General features: G+C 41.9%; 1 protein-coding gene across 1 annotated transcript; it reads left to right on the forward strand.

The window, feature by feature from the left end:
* Nucleotides 1–3,323: 3,323 nt before the first annotated feature.
* Nucleotides 3,324–7,022, forward strand: LOC114152730 (N-acetyllactosaminide beta-1,3-N-acetylglucosaminyltransferase 3-like). The gene is made up of 3 exons (XM_028030691.1): nt 3,324–3,389; nt 3,756–3,926; nt 5,412–7,022. The coding sequence occupies exons 2-3, from the start codon at nt 3,898–3,900 to the stop codon at nt 6,565–6,567; spliced, it is 1,185 nt and encodes a 394-aa protein (XP_027886492.1). The 5' UTR covers nt 3,324–3,389; nt 3,756–3,897; the 3' UTR covers nt 6,568–7,022.
* Nucleotides 7,023–16,133: the final 9,111 nt, after the last annotated feature.

Consider the following 16,133-nt stretch of genomic DNA (forward strand, 5'->3'; position numbering starts at 1 on the left):
TCTCCATGGATGGAAGGCTTCACAGTTCTAGTATTTCTAAACACTGCTGGGACAGCTGAACATTATTTGTGGCTTATCAGCTTCTCTGAAAGGTGTGTACCAAAGAAGACTGAATGCTGAAAATTGGTCAATGAAAATTACTTCCTTTTTTGTTTTTGTTTTTTGTCTAATTTCTACACTACACAAATGAAACAGATTGCAGTCAATACGATAAAATGACTCAGCCCTTCAAATTATTTATTCAGTCATAATTACCAATAAAATTTCAACCAAATGGGGTTTTGAAACTCGCACAAATACTGCACTTGCTGTATCTTGTTAGACCTACAAGATTACATCATATATTTTTCTTTAAAGAAATGTAAAAAGATCTTTTATTTACTGGTGGGCTGTTAAAGTTCGGTTTGGTGGCCTGCAGTTTGAAATGCAGAAATGTATTCTGCATTTCAAGAAGCAAATCAAAAAGAAGGCGTTTTAAAAATATGCTTAATTAGATGAATTACCAGAAATACCACATATAGCGCTATATATAGCGCGAGGATGTGAAGAATGAATTGTATGTCATGTGAGATTCCTGATCTGTTTTTATAAATACCAGCAGTGCAGCTGGCTGCTTTCTGATTGCTGAAATATGTATATGTATGTGACTGGCCACAGCCAAATAAGTAGATGTCTACTCAGGAGTGTTTTGAGTTATTTACAGATTCTAACCCTTTCATGCATAGTGGTCACTACAGTGGACAGCTATCTAAAAGCCATTTTCTTGTGCTTCCTGTGGATTTTTATGTTATAAATGCACACAGACCACTGAAGTGGACACTAATGCATCATAAAATATACCATCAACTACTGGCCATCAGCTGCAAATGCAAGAAATTATTTTTGTTAAGTACAATATGGGCGACAGACAAAAAAGCATGAGAACCGACCCGGTCCCTCCTTCTACTGTAGACGACTCTTGCAAGTAAAAAAAATATTGTGACATCAAATAACCCTTAAGGAACAATACTACTGATGTATTTTTCAAATAACAACTTTGTATTTGGACAAAATTACAATTGATCACATAAAAATAAAAAATTAAAAAAAAATTATTTTTACAAAAAAATTTTCCTACCTTTTTTATGCCTTAAGAAAAGAATTTTAAAAAATGGAAAAAAAATTCTGACACAAAGGATCATAATTCATGCATGAGAGGGCTAAACAAGAAGTGAAGTAGACATGGCTGTTTGAATGTTGGCACTATCCAATCCATTTTTTTTGAAAACCATTTTGAGAAAATGGCTTTCAAAGTTTCTCCTCAAACCTGCTGAACAACCTGGGAGAGTTAACAAAGGCCGTTCATTTCACATTACTTTGCTTTAATGCCACCGGCATGCACCGACTGTCAACAGGCTGTTGCTAGGCTATCCTGCAAGGTGTGCAGACAAGCCAGCTTTTGTCAGGCTTGTCTAATTTTCAGAGGTTTCCAGCTCGTGTCCTTTTGGCCAACGACAGTGTGATCTTCTGTCGATGTCTTATCATGGAGTCGTCTGTGAACTCTGGACTTTTGTGGACTGAGGAACAGAAACACAGGCTGTAACTTTATTTTGGTGACACCACGAACACTATTTTCATTAAAAATTCTAGATAATTTTCATTTTAATTCACTTTAGCCAAAAGTGAATGTCACTCCTGTCACTCCTTCATACTCTTCTTTGCGGTGGCTTCCCAGTTCGTACTGAACATTCAGAAAACCTCCCCCATGCGTCATCATAAACATCCAGGGAATGTTCGGTGAACATTTCAAATGACACACACCTGTATTCATGACATTAAAGACTATCAAGACAAATGTAATTATAAAATAAATCACTTTATTTCCCTTGGTTGTTTGGTTTTTTGCATTGGGTTTGTGTTTTGATTATTTTCCCAGTTTTTTTTCCTTTCTTTGATTTTGTTCATCTGGTCTCATATTCAGTTCATGTCTCTGTGTTGCGACATAGGTTATTTGTTTGCGTTTACTTTCTTCATTTATTCCTGATATCTGCTCTTATGTATTTGGATTTAGTTGTAGTAGATCGGTGTTGTTCCTTCGCCCACGCTCTCCTCAGCTTGCCAGCTCGCTTCCACAGCTGTTCCCAATCACCTGAGTTCATCACCTCCATCCAACATCTCTCATGTCCTGTCCTGTTTTCCATGTGCTACTGTTGTACGTTCTCTTATTTCAATATTAAAATTCCACTGTGATCCTCCCCAGCTGCTGCCTGTATTTTGGTTCAGCTGTTAATCCACGCTACGTGACAAAAACAGATTTAAAGTAGGTTACAAACGCTAAATGATAGGTGATGTAATTGATATGATAACTTGTGAATGACGTTCTGACCTACATTTATATTTATAAACTTTATTTCATCCGAAATATGACAAATTATTGGTTCGTAGTTTGTGGTGGGGCTGTAAACTATGATTAAAAAAGTTTTAGCTGGGGAACTATGAACGTTAATTAATTGATTTTAACCTGGCTTTACTGTATTTAAGTTCTTGTTGAGAATGACTTGGTGAAACGGTCAGTTTAAATGTGTCACTGAGTCTTTTTTGTGAGAGTTTCTATGTTCTCTATGTGTGTGCAGGTAGTTTGGGTCTATATAAAAAATGTCAGGCAAATGTGTGATTCCTCAGGTAATAAACTGTTTGTTCATCTCTTCATCATGAATAAAAGCATAATTATACTCATGATTCCAGCAGCAGTGCCTCTGGAGGAGTGTAAACAGGTTTACAGTTAATCACAGAGGAACACTCAGATATGTGAGAATTATTACCATTCAAGCATAATTTGAAATCTATACCGTTTTCTGTACATTTTATGACTTTGGTAGCAAGAAAACCATGGTAAACAGAAAGCAAATTCCTGATTCTTCGCTTAGCGCATACCTTTACCAGGTTCCCAGGTTCAAGAATGAGTTCATGACTTTGTGTGAGGGAGTACGGCATATAAAACCTGCGTGAGGCATGTAGCTACAGCACTGGAAGGTGCATCACTCCTGGAAATCAGCTTCAGAGGAAAAGCCATTCACCTGGCAGTTTTCTTTGCACAAAGAAAGAAGACTGTTTAAAACTGGATCAGCAAGTTGGGAAGGGGATTCTTATTAAAAGAGATGACTTAGTAAATCACACATGAAGGATTACGAGAGCAACTAAATGTCCAGAAAGGAAATTTAATGTTTTCATATCTTACCCAAACTCATTAGAACATTTAATGTGTAATTTATGAAGTGCAAAGCAATGAACATGTAAAAACAATACAGATATGAATGATAATTTTTCAATTGTTTTGTTTAAACCCAGAAGTTTCCAGTGGGAAAACCTGGAAAAGAACCGCCTGACATGACAGAAGGATTTGTTCAAGGGTAAGATTCTGAATTTATTTTCCATTATTATACTTTTGACTTTATACATTTCACTTTTTATGTATGGGTTTTCTGAAAAAAAAGAAGGAATTATCCAACTGACTTTCGAACAATGTGAAGTTACCCTTTCAGTATAAATTATTACTGTATGTTTACGTTAATAATTTTTTTTTCAGGATTAAATCTGATTTATGAATAGCTTCTGAGCTTTTCATAAATATAAAATATTTAATTGGACTACATGAGCTCAGGACTTCTCTTGTCAGACAGCTGCTTTCAAAAACAAAATGTTTTACTCCTCCATTTCTGTAATGACAGCAACAAACAATAAGAAGTTAAGAAAGAATTTTGTCTTTCTTCCAGCAGTTTGACAGATGTGTGTGTTTGTGTAACATGCCAAGCCTCTCCTTTACCCAAGGTAAAGGGGAGGCGTATCAAATCAAACACTACACTTGTTTCCTGCATAACCTGCACTTGCATTACCTGCTATCTGTTTGAGACCTACTGAATGACTTACAGTTCTACCAAAATGCTCGGGTAATTATTCCTGATTTATTTCATATTATATTTTTTAATTTTGTTCATGTATTTACCAATGTATGTCGGATTTGTTAATAATTATTTTTGCTTTATATGAAAAGAATAGATCAACAAGAGCTGTGGCATTTAAATTATTAAAATCTCTAATTATATGTTTATCATACTGTTCTGATTATGAAAGTAATTTGAATAAAGGGTAGCCCTAATAAGTTTTTTTTCCAAAAAAATTACTTACTATTGGGGATTCATGGTAATACTTACATATTATTTTCTGTTATGTGTGGGATCAAGAGCAAAGGAGCGTTTTAAAAATGTCTTTGATTGCTAAAAAAAGACGAGGAAATGTAGTCTCTTTTAGAAATGTCTTCCCCATGAGACATTTTTCAATGTAGTTTTTAAACATTGCTTTTGCATTTTAGACAACTACGAATGTTCCAGTAGATTAATTATTTTTTTTATTTTTTTGGTGTGCAAGTTTTAGACAACTACGAATGTTCCAGTAGATTAATTATTTTTTTTAATTTTTTTGGTGTGCAAGTTTTTAAAAGTCAAAAAGCTTGATACAGAGAACAGATAAAAGTCTTCTTCCCCTTTATCTTTCAAGAAACGTTGACTAGTGTCTGTATGTTTTGGCAGTTTGACAAACATTTTGCGTAAGTTCCTGTAAAGGATTTTCTTTCGCAGAAACTGTGGCAGAGAGGAATTTTTTAAATAAAGGTAACCAGATGAATGTTGTGTTACCACAACAAACTTAAAAAACTAAAGAAACTTTTATGCACATTTTCTACATCTGAAACTTTTTGGGGGTTGTTTTAGCTTAATTATCCTAAACTTCGACTGACATTTTATTTAAAATTGAACGTAAGAATCAAAGGGTTCCCTCAGGCTTTTTAAAATTTAAGTCGTATGATGCCAAAGTTTTACTTTTGATCAATCTTTTTTCTTAGTCTTTTTTTAAATGAATGTTAGTGCAAGTCTTAATTTGTAGGAGGACACAACTGATGTGTCTGTTTGTATGATTAACTACACTGACTCTACAATGGTAAATCATTTCCCAACTTTTGTGACAGTTATCATTTGCAATTAAACTGAAAGAAAGTAAATATGTTTGACAACTATAAAAATCAAAATGAAAACAAAACACCCAAAATTTCATGACTTCTTATTGTGTTTGATGAGGTTCATCTATTGGGCGATAGAAAAGGGCGATAGGTGGTAGGGAAGGTCCAATAATCTTGCTGATGTTTTATTCATAGCTGAAAGTAAGAATCCAAGAGTTCAGTGAGACTTTTTTTCTACTTAAATAATCTAAGTTTATTTCAAATGCTCAGTTTTGGAGAAGATTTAGAATGGGTTTTTAAATCTCTAAAACCTACACATTTGTTAGGACTGTGCATATTTTTGAGAGCCAGTGTAAGAAATACGTTGACAATTGCCAGTTCAGTGCTATTATTAATGAGATATCTGTTTTTGGCATTGCAGGTTTTGTAAAAGTCTATTTCAGAGAGACGTCTTTGAAGTAACCTCTGTGATGGTGGGAACTTTTCTACTGGTCACTTTGTTTTTCTATTCCTATCATTTCTCCATCTCAGACCACAAACCTCAAATTGATATCGGAAACTATGAGCATCACATGCTGTCCTCAGTCACAGAATCCCCAAAAATTGACCCCTCACCAAAATGTGAAAGAAATATATCTGTTGAACAGGTCCCGAACTTCATCTCACTTCCTACTAACATTCAAGACCTCCTCTACTACCGTCACTGCCGACATTTTCCCATGCTGCTTGACATCCCCAACAAGTGTGGTGGAACCAATGCATCATCTGACGTCTTCCTTCTACTGGTCATCAAAAGTTCTGCCGTGAATTATGACCGCAGAGAAGTGCTGCGCAAGACTTGGGCCAAGGAGAGACTGTCTAACGGCGTGTGGATCCGAAGGATCTTTATCTCAGGAACGATGGGCACGGGTCATGAGACGAAGAGACTAAACCAACTCCTCAAGCTGGAGCAAAGCAAGTACCACGACATAATCCAGTGGGATTTCAAGGACACGTTTTACAACCTCACGTTGAAACAAATGCTCTTTTTGGAGTGGATGGAGAGAAACTGCCCACATGCCAACTTCCTGTTCAACGGTGACGATGATGTCTTTGCCAACACAGACAACATGGTTCTGTATCTCCAAAACTTTGAACGCAAAGGTGAAAGGAAGCACCTGTTTGCAGGTCATCTGATCTACAACGTGGGACCCATCCGTTCTCCACAGAGTAAATACTATGTTCCAGAGCAGCTCTATGAGTCCAACTTATACCCTGCTTACTGTGGTGGTGGGGGCTTCCTTTTGTCTGGCTACACAGCTTTGGTCATTTACGCCAATTCACACTCCATCCCCATTCTTCCGATTGACGACGTTTATATGGGGATGTGTCTGGCTCAGGCAGGATTAAAACCGGAGCATCATCTTGGAGTGAGAACAGCTGGACTGCATGTTCCTGGCAAGAATGTTGATAAGCTTGACCCTTGTTTCTTTAAAGAAATGCTTCTTGTGCACAGAATGCTGTCAGGAGATATGTATACTCTGTGGCACAGAATTCATGATCCAGACCTTCGGTGTCCCCCTCTCAATTCCAGATAGTAAACTGGATGTTTTCTTGTTTTCTTGTTTTTTCCCAGTAGTTTCTGCTCTAGAGCCAGGCAGATTCTGTTCTAGATCCAGATCAACTGGTTCCGGCAGGGATTTTTCAGTTATAGATCCTATTCTTCGATTACTGTAACTAAATTTCTCTAGACAGGGAGTTTGATTTTCCACTTGCTTTAGTCACTGATACATTTGAATGTACAACCAATTTTGAAAGTTTCTTCATAACATATGAGTTTTCAGTTATGGCTTGCAGAAATAAAACTGGCTCAAACTTGGAGATGGTGGGGATATACATATAATTTATTCGATAAATATTATTAAATATTGTCATTATGGAGACAAATCATTCTTCTGTGGTAAGCAAAATGTGAGTATGTCAAGCAGAGTTTTCTTTCATGTACATGATGTAAAGGATGTTGTATGAATTTTAAAGTTCTTAATAAAACAAGATTATGGGTCTGGTGTCTCATAAAATTCATCCAAAGCATCTAAAAAAATCTCCCCATCTCCTCCATGGGCTGCCACCTTATCGTGGTGGAGGGGTTTGAGTGCCCCAATGATCCTAGGAGCTATGCTGTCTGGGGCTTCATGCCCCTGGTAGGGTCACCCAAGGCAGACAGGTCCTAGGTGAGGGACCAGACAAAGTGCAGCCCGAAGACCCCAATGATGAAAGAAAACCTTGGACTTGGTGTTCCCTCGCCCGGACGCGGGTCACCGGGGCCCCACTCTGGAGCCAGGCCTGGAGGGGGGGCACGATGGCGAGCGTCTGGTGGCCGGGCTTTTACCCATGGAGCCCGGCCGGGCTCAGCCCGAAGAGGAAACATGGGCCCCCCCTCCCATGGGCCCACCACCCGTGGGAGGGGCCAAAGGGGTCGGGTGCACTGTGTGATGGGTGGCGGCCAAGGGAGGGGGCCCTGGCGGTCCGATCCTCGGTTGCAGAAACTGGCTCTTGGGACGTGGAATGTCACCTCTCTGGTGGGGAAGGAGCCGGAGCTAGTGCGTGAGGTCGAGAGGTTCCGGCTAGAAATAGTCGGTCTCACCTCGACGCATGGCTCTGGTTCTGGAACCAGTCTCCTTGAGAGGGGCTGGACATACTTCCACTCTGGAGTTGCCCAGGGAGAGAGACGTCGGGCAGGAGTGGGCATACTTGTTGCTCCCCATCTCGGCGCCTGTACGTTGGGGTTTACCCCGGTGAATGAGAGGGTAGCATCCCTCCGCCTACGGGTGGGGGGACGGGTTCTGACTGTCGTTTGTGCTTACGGGCCGAACGACAGTTCAGATTACCCACCCTTTTTGGAGTCCTTAGAGGGGGTACTGGAGAGTGCTCCTCCTGGGGACTCCCTTGTTCTGCTGGGGGACTTCAACGCTCACGTGGGCAACGACAGTGAGACCTGGAGGGGCGTGGTTGGGAGGAACGGCCCGCCCGACCTGAACTCGAGCGGTGTTCTGTTGCTGGACTTCTGTGCTCGCCATGGATTGTCCATAACGAACACCATGTTCAAGCATAAGGGTGTCCATATGTGCACTTGGCACCAGGACACCCTAGGCCGCAGTTCGATGATCGACTTTGTCATCGTTTCATCGGATCTGCGGCCGTATGTCTTGGACACTCGGGTGAAGAGAGGTGCGGAGCTGTCCACTGACCACTACCTGGTGGTGAGTTGGCTCCGGTGGTGGGGGCGAAAGCCGGTCAGACCTGGCAGGCCCAAACGTGTTGTGAGGGTCTGCTGGGAACGTCTGGCGGAATCCCCTGTGAGACGGAGCTTTAACTCCCATCTCCGGCAAAACTTCGAACACGTCCCGGGGGAGGTGGGGGACATGGAGTCTGAGTGGACCGTGTTCCGTGCCTCCATTGTCGAGGCGGCCGATCGGAGCTGTGGCCGCAAGGTTGTCGGTGCCTGTCGCGGCGGCAACCCTCGAACCCGTTGGTGGACACCTTCGGTGAGGGATGCCGTCAGGCTGAAGAAGGAGTCCTATCGAGCCTTTTTGGCCTGTGGGACTCCGGAAGCAGCTGATGGGTACCGGCGGGCGAAGCGGCATGCGGCTCGGGCGGTTTGCGAGGCAAAAACTCGGGCGTGGGAGGAGTTTGGAGAGGCCATGGAGAAAGACTTCCGCACGGCTTCGAGGCGATTCTGGTCCGCCATCCAGCGTCTCAGGGGGGGGAAGCGGTGCAGCACCAACACCGTTTATAGTGGGGATGGTGTGCTGCTGACCTCTACTCGGGACGTTGTGGGCCGGTGGGCAGAGTACTTCGAAGACCTCCTCAATCCCACCAACATGCCTTCCACTGAGGAAGCAGAGTCTGGGGACTCTGGGTTGGGCTCTCCAATCTCTGGGGGCGAGGTCGCCGAGGTGGTTAAAAAGCTCCTCGGTGGCAAGGCCCTGGGGGTGGATGAGATCCGCCCGGAGTTCCTTAAGGCTCTGGATGTTGTAAGGTTGTGTTGGTTGACGCGACTCTGCAATATCGCATGGACATCGGGGGCAGTTCCCCTGGACTGGCAGACTGGGGTGGTGGTCCCCCTGTTCAAAAAGGGGGACCGGAGGGTGTGCTCCAATTATAGAGGGGTCACACTCTTAAGCCTCCCTGGCAAGGTCTATTCAGGGGTCCTGGAGAGGAGGGTCCGTCGGATAGTCGAACCTCGGATTCAGGAAGAGCAGTGTGGTTTTCGTCCTGGTCGTGGAACACTGGACCAGCTCTACACCCTCAGCAGGGTCCTGGAGGGTGCATGGGAGTTCGCCAAACCAGTCTACATGTGTTTTGTGGACTTGGAGAAGGCGTTCGACCGTGTCCCTCGGGGAGCCCTGTGGGGGGTTCTCCGGGAGTATGGGGTACCGGGCCCTTTGATACGGGCTGTCAGGTCCCTGTATGACCAGTGTCAGAGTCTGGTCCGCATTGCCGGCAGTAAGTCGGACTCGTTTCCGGTGAGAGTTGGACTCCGCCAGGGCTGCCCTTTGTCACCGATTCTGTTCATCACTTTCATGGACAGAATTTCTAGGCGCAGCCAAGGTGTTGAGAGGATCCGATTTGGTGGCCTTAGGATCTCATCTCTACTTTTTGCAGATGATGTGGTCCTTTTGGCTTCATCAGATCGTGATCTGCAGCTCTCGCTGGATCGGTTCGCAGCCGAGTGTGAAGCGGCCGGGATGGGGATCAGTGCCTCCAAATCCGAGGCCATGGTCTTGAGCCGGAAAAGGGTAGAGTGCCTTCTCCGGGTCAGGGGGGGTGTCCTGCCCCAAGTGGAGGAGTTTAAGTATCTCGGGATCTTGTTCACGAATGGGGGAAGAAGGGAGCGGGAGATCGACAGGCGGATTGGCGCAGCGTCTGCTGTCAAGCGGGCGCTGTACCGGTCCGTCGTGGTGAAGAGAGAGCTGAGCCAAAAAGCGAAGCTCTCGATTTACCGGTCGATCTACGTTCCTACCCTCATCTATGGTCATGAGCTTTGGGTCATGACCGAAAGAACGAGATCGCGGATACAAGCGGCCGAAATGGGTTTTCTCCGTAGGGTGGCTGGGCTCTCCCTTAGAGATAGGGTGAGAAGCTCAGTCATCCGGGAGGGACTCAGAGTAGAGCCGCTGCTCCTTCACATCGAGAGGAGCCAGTTGAGGTGGCTTGGGCATCTGGTCAGGATGCCTCCTGGACGCCTCCCTGGTGAGGTGTTCCGGGCACGTCCCACCGGGAGGAGGCCCCGGGGAAGACCCAGGACACGCTGGAGGGACTATGTCTCTCGGCTGGCCTGGGAACGCCTCGGGATTCCCCCGGAGGAGCTAGAAGAAGTGGCTGGGGAGAGGGAAGTCTGGGCCTCCCTTCTGAAGCTGCTACCCCCGCGACCCGACCTCGGATAAGCGGAAGAAGATGGATGGATGGATGGATGGCATCTAAAAAAATTTTATATAACTGAAGAAAAATCCAGCCAAAGCTGAGGGTAATATTCCATTTCACAAGAAATATAAAATGTCTAGCAAGAGTTTGAAATGTTAAAAAGGAAAGCCTCATGCAAAAAAAAGCAAAGATTTAGTTCTGCCAAACACCAACTACACCAGATTAGAATCGAGAAAAAAGAAAACAATTCAATTTGATTTTTTTTTTTTACAACATTTTAAAAGGATATTGCCTCTACTGTGGAGCTTTTAGTATTACAGTATCAAAAACAATAAAGACGCTGGTTGTAGACCAGAAACTGCAGCCTCGCAGCCTATTGCCTATAACATCTGGTTTCAAAACCATATTGCTAATATCAAATAAGATGCCTTACAGTCAATGACTCTTTTTAATAAAAAAAGCTGGACTTAGATCAGATAACATTGCTCCCAAGCCGATTGCCCATAACCACAGATCCCCAAACCAGACTGCTAATCTCAGGTTAGCTGCCTTTAGTCCTTTACCTATTTTAATAAAGAAACTGATCGCAGTCCAGATGCTGTTGGCCCCATAACCTCGAGTCCTAAATTAGGTCCTTTACAATCCTTGACTGTTTTACAAAAGATATCTGCAGAGGGAGAAACTACACATCAGGTTACATGCAAAGTCCAGAATTTTGGATTTATTTACAAGAATTTGATTATGTATAGATGGCGGCACAAATGTTTGTCTCCCTTTCTTAAATGGGAGATCAGTTTACAATCTTGTAGCAAATCACAAACAGTTGTGCTCCAGAAATCACAACTTTCTAACATCACACAGATTGGGCTGACCACCTGTGGAATCGAAGTCAATGGTCACCTGTAGCGTTACCATTTGGCTAAAGCAGCGTGAAAACTGTGTGAATTCACCAAAAATAACATTCTGGTTCAATGGTTCAAGTATGAGGTTGTGTCTGGGCAGATTGAGACTAGTCATTCCAAAGAGATTATATTATTGTGTCTAACCAGCCTAAAATAAATCTGCATATTCCTTATAAACAAGCTAAATTGTTTCTCCATTTTCTCAGCTGCTAATATTAAAGCTATAATCTTGGCTGTTGTTAAAATAGTAGCGACTAGTGCTGCTATGATCATGTGGAACTAAATGGTGATGATGATGATGATGATGATGATGATTATTATTATTATAATTATTAATCCTTTGTTTAACAAGAAAATCTCGAGGCTGATTGTCTCATTTACAAGAGAGATCAGTTACATACATCAACAACAAATACAAGGGCTAGCTTGCAAAAAGGCTAATTCTTATATGTGACATAAACACATCTGTCAGTCTGTTTTAAGCTGCCATTTTAGTCACTGCAATAGTCACATTAATGTTTCATTTTCTCTTCTGCTCTTCATTGTGAACTGGTTGTTCATGAATACATCCCGTTTCTTGTTTTTATTGGAGTGAACTCATTCTTTTATCTGTTGTTTTTTACAGACATGTTTATTTCTTGATCATTCTAAAGCAGGTGTGTAAAAAAAAAATCTCCAGCTCTTGAGGACTGCTGCTTTGCAAAACATTTCTATAATTTTCAGATAACTTGAGAGTGCCCCAACTTAACAAGTTTGAGCTGTGATTGCACTATAATTTGGGACTCATTAAAAGTTGAGTTGATACTTGATTTAGTGCCAAACTAAACTTTGTTGCACAAGAGTCCTAAAGACATTTTTCTACCCTGTCTGTCTTTAGAGGCTATGGAGCGACTGGATGATGTTACTTTCATGTCTGTACTGGACATTTTATACACGCATGCTTCTCTTAAATGTTGCTGAATATTGTTTATCGTGGAGCTTAAAGATTTATGACAGGCTTAAAGGTTTTGCACATCATTGCACAGGATACAACAGCCTTGGCCTTCATCATTGACATGTTTTTATCTATATGGTCATATGTGGATGTCTTCTTTGTTATTTGTTGGCCTACATAAATCGAAACGCCACCGGGGGATATTCTGTTCATTGTGAGAACTTACTTTTACTTTCAGTGCCTAAAGTCTGAACTGAACTTGGAAAGAAATCTCTTTTCAGCTTTCTGCTCATAGAACCAGAAGGAATCATTTACCTGTAAATGTTTTAATTGAGGTATCTTTTTACAGTTTTATTTATGATGGTGGCAACTTTTTTTTTTCTGTTTTGCTGTGAATGTTTTATAAATTTTGTATGCTGCTGCCTGTCTTGGCAAGGACTCTCTTGTAAAAGAGATTTTAAATCTCAATGGGATTTTCCTGGTGAAATAATTGTTAATAATAACAATTATACTCAGGCGAGAGGACTCGCTCCTGTCAGACTGCCCCACGGCAGCTGTGGCAACAATGTGTCTTACCACCGTGAGCTTGTGAATCTGTGCATGATTGAACGAATGACTTAATGTAGCGTGACACACTTTGAGATCCTCTGGTCTTGATAAAGCACTATACAAATACTGGCCTTTCTAGGACATTTAGTACTCAAGTACGGCTTCACCCAGTGCGTCATCTTAGAGTGAGAAAAATATCACTGCATGTCGTTGATAGGAATGTTGATAGACATAACCGTCGCTTTAAGGAATAGTTCCCTTTAGGGGGTTTAACAAGATCTCTCCATATCACTGTATTTCTTGTTGAGGTAAATGCCATCTTGTGAACACTTGCCAGTCACCAAGGCTTTGCATGAAGAAGTTAACACTTAAATAATTTGTTTGGTAGCATTTTGGGTTTCCAGTATAAATCCAACAGTGTGACAGACAACATAAAAAAAAAAACTCCAAGATGCCTAGATCCAAAAAGAGAGAGAAAGTATTGCTAAACCAACTGCTGGATGGATAGCCTACATTCACACTGCAGCCTGAAGTGGCCCAATTCTGATTTTTTGTCAAATTGGATTTTTTTGCCGTGGCCGTTCATACTTCCAAATGCGACTTGCATGTGTTCTGCAGTGTGAACGACAAACGACCTGAAAGTGCGCAGGAGAGAGTGCAATAAGGTCAGCATTCTCTGTGTTTTGCCAACCTCCATAAAAAGAAGAAGAAGTGCTCAGTGTTTGCGGAAGTAAACATGGATGCCAATGGTGGAGCATAGCTTACAATTTTGAAGTTGTTGTCTGACTGGAGCAGCATATTAACAACTTTATCCTCATTATCGTCCGCCATGGTTGTTGTTTTTCTTCCCGCTTGCGCGTAACAGGACGCAGAATAGTGACATTTGTCAAGTACCGGTGATGTCCAGGTCGGATGAATGCGAATGATCCATATCAGATATCCAAGTGGCCTGCATCGTATTTAAAAAAAAATCCGATCTGTGTTGTTCAGATTGTCATGAAAAGATCAGGTACAGGTCGCATTACGTCAAGAAAACCTGAATTGGGTCACTTCAGGCTGCAGTGTGAATGCAGCCTAAGAGTACGTTAAGTTTACAACAATAACTGTTTCAATAGCAACTGGGAAATGTCGTACAGTTGACATTTCCCACTTGTCCCAGTTGAGACAACTGTCCTAGGGGACAATGATGTACAACTGTTTTCTCAATAACCTTAGATAGGAAAGGAAGATTAGATATAGATACAGTATGTGAGCCATTATGTTATCTTGACTGAGAGAATGTCACTTGAATTAAGAAACTTTCCATTCGATGTCATCTGTTTTTCCTGGAAAGGGGCGTGTTTTGCAGCCATTTAAGTGAATATCCATCGTCTTTAAGCCGATCATATTCATCAGGTCCTATGTAAGAATAGTTTAAATGAAATCACTCAATGGAACTTTCACAAAGCCTTTTTCTGTATTATTAAACAGCACCACTTGTTGATTGTTGTGTAATTCAATCAATAGTTATTACCCAAAAAATGCACAGTGTCTTGATAAGAAGATGTTGGGTTTATTCCAAGCCCCTTTGAGCAGATTTAAAAAAAAAAAAAAAATTCTCCCATATTTTTCCATCCATCCACAAATCCTTTTTCTACATTTGCTTAATTCATGCAGAGTGTTACATGGACGTGGACCACAGGTTCAGATTTATTTAATAAGAACACTGATAAAGGTACAAAAAAAACCCCCTTCTACAACAACAATCTTAAACCTGGGGAATAAAATGTTATTGATCCGATCCTGCAAATCCTGTGCAACTTATCATGTTTGGTGCTTGATTGACTTGACAATTAAAATTGAGTGCAATAATAACCAGGAAATTCTGGCTTCTTGTCTGTAGTGTGATCAAAGGTGTTATCAAAGGTGTATGAATGTACACAGAAATATTCAAAGACCGTTCCTGCTTCTTTTCTTTGATATCATTAATATAAGCGCTATGAATAGCACTATGAGTAAGCCTACTCTTCTCCCACCGCCCAGCCAATCAAAATGCAGAATGTTACCTGTGATCTCAGAGCAGAAATGCTCTGTGATTCATAGGTTGCGTGCTTTGTGCTAGGTTCTGCCCAAAGCACGCAACCTAGTCTGCCTATTCTTAGCAGAAAACAGGGAGAACATACTCAACACACAGGGATGATGACTCCCCATTGAATGGACCTAAAAGTTGCAGGAAGTTAGATATTTTTATCTGCTGTTTCCCCCTTTTAACAGCACCCTGGTCAACTAAAAACCACCCCAGCTTTTATTTTTTTGTTCAATAAAACACTGGCTGATGCTTTCTGAAACCTCACAGCCTACCAGAGGTCCCCCCGCCCCACCACCTCTTTTCCCAGATGATGTTCATCTTTTTACAACCAAGGCGTACACATCCTCTGATCGAGGACATGCACCATGTCGTTAAATTCATCAACTCAAACTGGTTTGACAGGAAATCTACCGTGCTTAATTTACTTTAACGTCTCACCACAGTGAGATTCAGTCAATAGGTCTGAAGTTGTTCTCTAAAAACTAAAATACCAGAGGAAGGATTTCAACCTGGGGTTGATACTGTAATTAAATAGCTTTCTATCCGACACTTTTTCAATGCACAAAAAAATATACTCTAATTCATTAGTAAAGTTAGAAATGGAAGCAGGAGTTTGCAGGAGACAGCAGAAAACCTCTAAACAGAGGGCTGAGTCCAGGCAGAATTTGAAACCAGAACCTTCTTGTTGTAAATTAACAGTGCCCAACACTTTAGTACTGTGATGCTAGCTTATCTTGTCATCAGGTACTAAAAAATAGTTCAGATTTATGTAGAGCTTTTTAAATCAACCATAATCTGGTTCAAATTCATTTATCTTCAGTGTCGTAATGATCTGTTCCAGTTGCTTCCTCTAGGGGTCGCCCTTGCCTCCTTCCTCTCTATCCCCAGCATTCTTCTCTCTCACACCACCCGTTCTTCCCTCCCTTCATAGCCCGTCTCAGTCCTCTTTCTCTTTTCCTTCTCCCTCTCAGCTCCGCAATCAACATCCTCTTTCCAGTATATTCGTTATTAATCCTCTTTCTAATTTTATCTCCATTTCGCACGCTTCCTGGGAAAACCTAAACATTCCAATATTCTTGTTCTTACGGGCTCTTGGAGTTCTGAATGAATCAGGCTTGTGGTTTCATGTCACACCCACAAACTTCAACGAGACATTGAAGTTATTAGAGTTGCTGTGCGACATTGCGCCCCCCTGAGTCCATAAATGTCTCTACCAGATTTGCACATTTAAAAGTTCTCCCTCATTCTTCTCAGTAAATTTGATTACATTCAGTCAGATTTGAGGAA

This window comes from Xiphophorus couchianus, chromosome 11 (genome assembly GCF_001444195.1).
Source record: "Xiphophorus couchianus chromosome 11, X_couchianus-1.0, whole genome shotgun sequence".
NCBI lineage: Eukaryota > Metazoa > Chordata > Actinopteri > Cyprinodontiformes > Poeciliidae > Xiphophorus > Xiphophorus couchianus.

What these genes read in the sequence shown, in the direction of transcription:
- LOC114152730 (XM_028030691.1), top strand. Translation starts at nt 3,898, where the DNA reads ATGACTTACAGTTCTACCAAAATGCTCGG. An exon ending in AGTTCTACCAAAATGCTCGG is followed by an intron (nt 3,927 to 5,411) that starts GTAATTATTCCT and finishes TTGGCATTGCAG; the next exon opens with GTTTTGTAAAAGTCTATTTC.